At 44.3% G+C, this 6764-nt stretch overlaps 1 protein-coding gene across 3 annotated transcripts in view; it reads right to left on the bottom strand.

Annotated features, from left to right (window-relative positions):
* The window catches only part of RFX4 (regulatory factor X4), a 132861-nt gene that overhangs the window by 88238 nt on the left and 37859 nt on the right, over positions 1 to 6764 (bottom strand). For all 3 annotated transcript variants that reach the window (XM_038387701.2, XM_043519619.1, XM_038387700.2), the window contains exon 3: positions 3886 to 3946. In XM_038387701.2, the coding sequence (XP_038243629.1) occupies positions 3886 to 3946 (61 nt within the window). The remainder of the gene's footprint in view (positions 1 to 3885; positions 3947 to 6764) is intronic.

The following is a 6764-nucleotide window of genomic DNA, read 5'->3' as shown; positions in this document are numbered from 1 at the left end:
TAGAATAGTGCAAAACGACATCTTCACACCATGAAAGCTTAGCACTTTACAGCACACTGGCCAAGATATTTGAGTGTCTGCTTGTATAAAGTATAATCTATCCAGTAGCACAGCTTCTCCAGGTGAGATCAACAACATTCAAAGAGAGAATACTAAGGTAAACAAAAGGAAGAAACACCACATACTGTTGTGTGGCACATCTACTAAACTGTGAAGCTCTGGGGTGTCAATCAATATGCTAATTGAATTGTTTAATTTGACACCAGAAAAAAATATATTTTAAAAACACAGAAGAAAGTTGCTATGTGTATTTTGGTCTCCTCACATATTTTTCAGTGGAATATTCAATAGAGGGAATTAAATGCTCTGCAAAAAGTCAAAAGGGAAAATGCATGCACTAGATAAACATGGGGGAACATAACGTAATGTGTAGGTAGCAGGAAACAGATAGACTGCATGATGCAACAAGCCTTTTACATTTCTAAATTCTAGGATTCTCTGGCAAATGCTTCTGAATGGACATTATTGTGCAGACTGCATTCCAGCAGAGTTCTATATCCCAGGAGTTTAGGGATTTACTAACCTTTATGAATGAGGAAGCCTGAAAGTGTTTGGCTGAATATTGTTTATAGTATTTGCATGTTTTCTTTTGAAGCAGTATCACTGGCATGTGTTCCAATTCAATCTCACTTCTTGGCTACTATGTTATTTGCTCCTTGGTGGGAGTGGGGGGGAAGACTTCTAACTGGCACTACCACAAAATAAACAATGTCCTGAATTTGTGGCTGCTAAGTACTGTTGGCTATTTTATTTTAGATAGAGTGTCTTACATTGTATTGTTTACCTTGTACTGAGGTCAAGTAGACTGGGGGAATAACGCATAATAACAGTACACCTATGAATATTCACTCTTCACCTTTTTAATGAATTCTGTTTGGCCATACTCACTCACCCTTTTCATTCACTGACCACAGACATCTGAGAGACTAAATTTCTTTGGCATAGATACTTGCAGAAAGTTATTTTCAGAGTCAAATTATACATCAATTTAAATTTGCAAGTCTGAGCGAGTATTTGCATCAGAATTGTTCATGGGTTTCTCCAGTCATAACACTGAATACTCACAGTAAGTTGCTCTAGATCGATCCATAGTCAAATAAAATGAAAAATTTCACTGAATAAACTTTAAACAACAGATGTGAGGAAACAGCAATCTGCTCATGAATATTCCACATGCAGGAAAAGAGGCAAATTCACTGGATAGATTATTCTTTGCAACGTATTCGTTCAGGTCTACAGTGAAGCATCTTGGAAGTAGACCACCAACCCAATTTTTATACTGGAATGGATAAATGAGAACCCCCAAATTTTGCAATTGGGTGCTCAAATTAGCATTTAGAAAACTAAAATAGGTATTTGAGTGCCTAAGTGACAATCTAAGGGTCCAAGTGCAAAATTGGGTACTCGTGTTTGAAAACTGGCTCTTTGCTTGATGTCCCTTTAAAGACACGAGTCTCAAGAGGCTGACACAGCAAGGTAAGTATTCCAACATTTTGCTAAGAGAGGTATTTGTATGGCAATAATCCATTTGTTACCTGACATACTGAAAATTACTGATAGCTGAAGTAGAGTGGAGATAACAATAGCCCCTCAAGTTATTTGCTTTGGAAAGTATTAAAACAAGTCCGGGGACACTGATTTCTAACAGGGTACCTAGGGTCCAATCCAAAGTCCAATGAGTGTTTCAGTTGACTTCAGATCACAATTCTAGAGCCCAATCCTATGAGATGCAGAACACTTCCTACAAGGCACTTTGTGCCCTCAACTCTCTCTGAAATAAAACTAACAAAAATAAAAAGACAACCAAAGTAGAAGACATGAGCTACAGAAATAGAACTCAGAAGATTGTGTCATCATAACACCAATGAAAATGCTGCAGTAAATAAGTGTGAACAGATGGAACATCCCTCACTTGTTCACAGAATAAGACACAATAATGCTCTAATGCATTCTCATCTACTTTCAACCTTGCCCCTCCTTGCCCCCTCCCTCCCTGCTCCACCACCTAATTTCTCCTCTCACTCCTTCCTGTCTTCCTTCTCCCTGGTGGGATTATGACATGTGGAGGTGAATCACACAGTCAAGCTCCAGCTGTTCTTTTTCCTCCTCTACCTTAAAGCTTTTGGACCGCATCTAACTATTGTTGCCAGCTTCCTGTTTGCGCAAAACCCAACACCCTTGCCCCACCCCCTGCCCTGAGGCACCGCCCCTTCTCCAAGGCTCCACTCCCATTCACTCCATCCTCCCATCTCTCTGTCGCTCGCTCTCCCCCACCCTCACTCACTTGCTCATTTTCACCGGGCTGGGGCAGGGAGTTGGGGTGTCGGAGGGGGTGAGGGTGTTGGCTGGGGATGCAGGCTCTGCGATGAGGGTGGGGCCGAAGGTTTCGGGGTGCAGAAGGGAGCTCCAGGCTGGGGATAAAGGGTTTGGGGTGTGGCAGGGAGTAGGACTCTGGGCTGGGGGTCCTGGCTCCAGGGTGGGGCCAGAAATAAGGGGTTCAGGGTGCAGGAGGGGGATCTGGGCTGGGACAGGGGGTGCAGGCTCTGCGATAGGGCTGGGGATGAGAGGTTTGGGGTACAGAAAGGAGCTCCAGGCTGGGGCCGTGGGATTCAGTGTGCGGGAGGGGGTTCCGAGCTGAGGAAGGGGATTGGGGCACAGGAGGGAGTTCAGGGTGCAGGCACTGGGAGGGACTTTGAGTGCAGAAGGGGGCTCAGGGCTGGGGTAGGGCATTGGGGTGTGGGAGCGGTTTCAGGGTGTGGGTTCCAAGCAGCACTCACCTCAGACGGCTCCCAGCAAGCAGCGACATGTCCTTTGGCTCCTAGGTGGAGCACAGCCAGGCGTCTCTGCGCACTGCCTCCACCCACAGGCGCCGCCCCCGCAGCTCCCATTGGCCGTGGTTGCTGGCCAATGGAAGCTGCGGAGCCATTGCTCAGGGCAGGGCAGTGCATGGAGCCCCCGTGGCCATCTCTCTGCCTCAAAGCTAAGGGACGTGTCACTGCTTCTTGGGAGCAACATGGAGCCAGGTAGGGAGCCTGCCAGCCCCGCGCCAACTGGACTTTTAACAGCCCGGTTAGTGGTGCTGGCCCGGTTAGTGGTGCTGACTGGAGCTACCAGGGTCCCTTTTTAAACCAGGCATTCCCAACCGGACACCTGGCAACCCTGAAACTAATAGGGATGGACATAAGCACCTGATTGACTGCTTTGCTGAATCAGGGTCTTGAAGACTTGTTAACTGCTGGAATTAGCCTACCTGCTTGTCACCATGGAAGGTTTTCCTCCTTTTCCCCCCCCTGCTGTTGGTGATGGTTTATCTTAAGTGATCACTCTCCTTACAGTGTGTATGATAAACCCATTGTTTCATGTTCTCTGTGTGTGTGTATATAAATCTCTCCTCTGTTTTTTCCACCAAATGCATCCGATGAAGTGAGCTGTAGCTCACGAAAGCTTATGCTCTAATAAATTTGTTAGTCTCTAAGGTGCCACAAGTACTCCTTTTCTTTTTTTGAAAAACCCTTGGCATTTATTTTTCTTTATATTTTTAAAATTAAACAAAACAAACCAAAACCCTCATTGCTTAGGTGGCAAGTACATCTGCCCAAAAGACTTATGCAAACTGGATCTGAACTTGTTCCGTGTACAAAAAACATAATTAGGCAACCAGCAAGACACATTATCATATAGAGTGTAACTGCATAGAATGCCCACATGTAGTGAAAACACTATTGCTTTGTGAGGTTTCTCAGACCTACAATCTTTTTACTTGGGGACAAAGCATGAAAATGATAAGGAATTATCAAAGGGTTTTTTTTAAAAAAGAAGTCTTACCATTGCAGAGTAGCTGGAGTCGAGTGTGGCTTGGATGCTCTGTTATTTTCTTTTTCCTCATCTATTGAGAAATAAAAAATGGTATGTCATTTCAGTGGGAATTGCTCAGGCATCTGTGAGCTGATAAGGAACCATCTATTCAAAGAATTCTGTCAGACTTCACAGCCTTCCAAAAATAGAGACTAAACTCTGGAAATGTGTAAAATGGTCCCCCTAGACTATTTCACATACATGCTGCTAAAACTATGGATATTTTGGCTTGCAGCAGGCCCTGACAATTAGAGAGGAGTTGTGTATAGGGGTTATTGTTATGTCATATGTAACAAACCCCCCATCCCAACATGGTCATAAGAAGAGTCAGAATCTGGGACCTTCAGCACCACAGCTGACAACCACTCGAGCTAATGGAGCAACTGTTCCTCAAGTCCCATTAATTCTTATAACAGTTAAAAAATAAATTTAAAATAATTCCTGGGCAAATGTGACTTGCAAGGCTGTACATACTCAGGGGTGTTAGATGGTATCAGAATCCCCCTCAGAAGGGATGTTTAAGTAATGTACAGTACATCTCTGCTGTCACCAGAACCCCCAGATGTATTGATATCGAGGTTCATCATTTCCTAGTTTGTAACAGTACATGGACCATAGATCAGACAGCACATCTCCTCAATATGCAGGATTGACTACAGAATATTCACAATTTAACCCAGCCCTTGAGTCATGTCTGAAGGCCATCACATGTAGTAATGGTCAATTTCTCTGCGCTGTTTCCATAATATATTTTGGTTTTTATGGGACAGGGTTATTAGCCCTGGGCCTAACCCCCAACCTGGAGGACCAGGGTGTCTGTTTTGTCTGGTCCCTCCCGCACAGACCAATCCAGCATGGTTGAACCAGCCAGGAGCAAAAAGACCCCCTCCCCTGGCACAGACTCTGGAAATCATCAAAATACCCCACCAAAACCAAACTCAAGATTTATCAGAGCTGTGTACTTTCAACCTTGCTTTAGAGCACAGAATGTGGGGGAATGACAAAGTATGACATGTCCAAACTATCTTCATTCTATACAACCTGTCTCAGAAAAATCCTCTGAATCTTTTGGCCCAGAACAATCTCAAACCAAGACCTATTCACACACTGCAGCCAAGCAGATATGAGCACCATCATTACCAAGAGGCGCTGGAGACGGATTGGCCATGTGCTTCAGATGGAAACCGATTCCATCATCAGAATAGCAATAAGATGGAGATCTGAAGGCAGGCGAAAACAAGGCTGCCTGAAAACGACATGGCAAAGAGCTGTGGAAGTTGAGCTGAAAAACCTGGGGCACAGCTGGGGAACCATTGAAAGACTTGCCAGAAACACACAAGAGTGCAGGAGCTTCGTTGCTGCCCTAAATGCCAGAGGCATAATGGATACTAACTATTGAGTCATGCCAGAATGCTCTGGAATGCCCTTCTGGCACTTTCTGGGGGAGCCAGAATGGCACCTAGTGGTATTTCCTGATCTTATTGGGTACTTCTTGAGGGCTGCATTCACCCCCTGTGTTAGCCAGCCTATTTGCAAGAACTTTGGCCCCCATCATTCTGCCGTGTGTTGCTACACAGCTTAATTTTATACATCTTCCACACTTCTCCTGGCTAGTCCTCCTAGCTCCCCCACACCCATATGGGGAAATGTTGGTGTAGATCTTCTTAATATAATACTTCCTCAGTCCTGTCAACTCCTAATGTTCAAAACCCACGAGTCAGAGGCCAAAACAAAAACCAACAACAAACCAACAAATATTTGCCCCCTAGTTTCTGAATCATGAAGTGCCATATTTTCCAGGCTCTCGCTGTACCACAAGGGCTAGAAATTTGGATTTAAAAAAAAAAACCTGAAAGTGGAGAGCCTCCCATAATCACAGGACTCCAGAAGCTGGGAATTAAAGAAAAACACCAGATACCACAATACTTGAGATAAAAAAATCACAATCACAAAAACTGGCAATATTGCTTCTTCTCCTTTCTTACATGCTTTGATGAGCAGTGAAATAATTAACAACGATGCCATTTAAAGTATCACCATCCCAGTTAGCACCCACTTAAATGAATGGCTCAGCTTACATCTTAGAGCTATTGTTTCTGACTCTCTGCAAACTCCTACATTCCTTCAGTTACACTCACTTCACCTTTTGAAGGTTTTCTTTGCAATCATCATAGTAGGAGACCAACATTTTTTCAAATGAAAGCAGAGACTGTAGACTCTCTCCGTACCTTTCCTCCTTCTCAGCTAAGCCAGGCGGGTTCAGGACACACGTCGGGAAACACTACTCTACTTAATACTGCCCAGCACTTAGGCCAAAATTTTCAAAAGTGATTTTTGAATGTTTTGAGTGTTGAACTTAAGACTTCCTTAATGGGGACTGATTTAGGTTGCATTAAAGGAATGTTCTCACTTGAAAGTTAGGAAATGTCAGATTTATGCTCATCTGTGCAACCTTAATTCTGTCCCCTTGTGCATAGGCATATTATACAATCTTTAATTACATTACCACATACTGCTTTTTTCCACAAGCCACCTGCCTCATTCCGCGCGCACAGGATAACTGCACAAGTTTAAATACAGTTTTTTAAAAGGTAATTTCACGGGGCTTATTTAAAAAGGAAAAAGGGTGAAAACAAAACCTGTTATGTGCAACTGTAACAACTCTCTCACCGGGGGAGCCTGCCCTGACGGACTCTCTCTCTCTCTCTCTGTCCTGGAAGTTGAGGAAGTCCAGCCCCTTGAGGTGCCCCTGGGGGATGGGGAGCAAACATGCTGCTGGGTCTCAGGGGGCACCCAGCTGGTTTCTACCCAATATGGTACTCACAGAGGGGTTATGGGCCATGCCCAGG

Source organism: Dermochelys coriacea, chromosome 1 (assembly GCF_009764565.3).
Source record: "Dermochelys coriacea isolate rDerCor1 chromosome 1, rDerCor1.pri.v4, whole genome shotgun sequence".
NCBI classification, from domain to species: Eukaryota; Metazoa; Chordata; order Testudines; family Dermochelyidae; genus Dermochelys; species Dermochelys coriacea.
The sequence above is the reverse complement of the archived record's forward strand: the minus strand, read 5'-3'. Positions and strand labels throughout refer to the sequence as shown.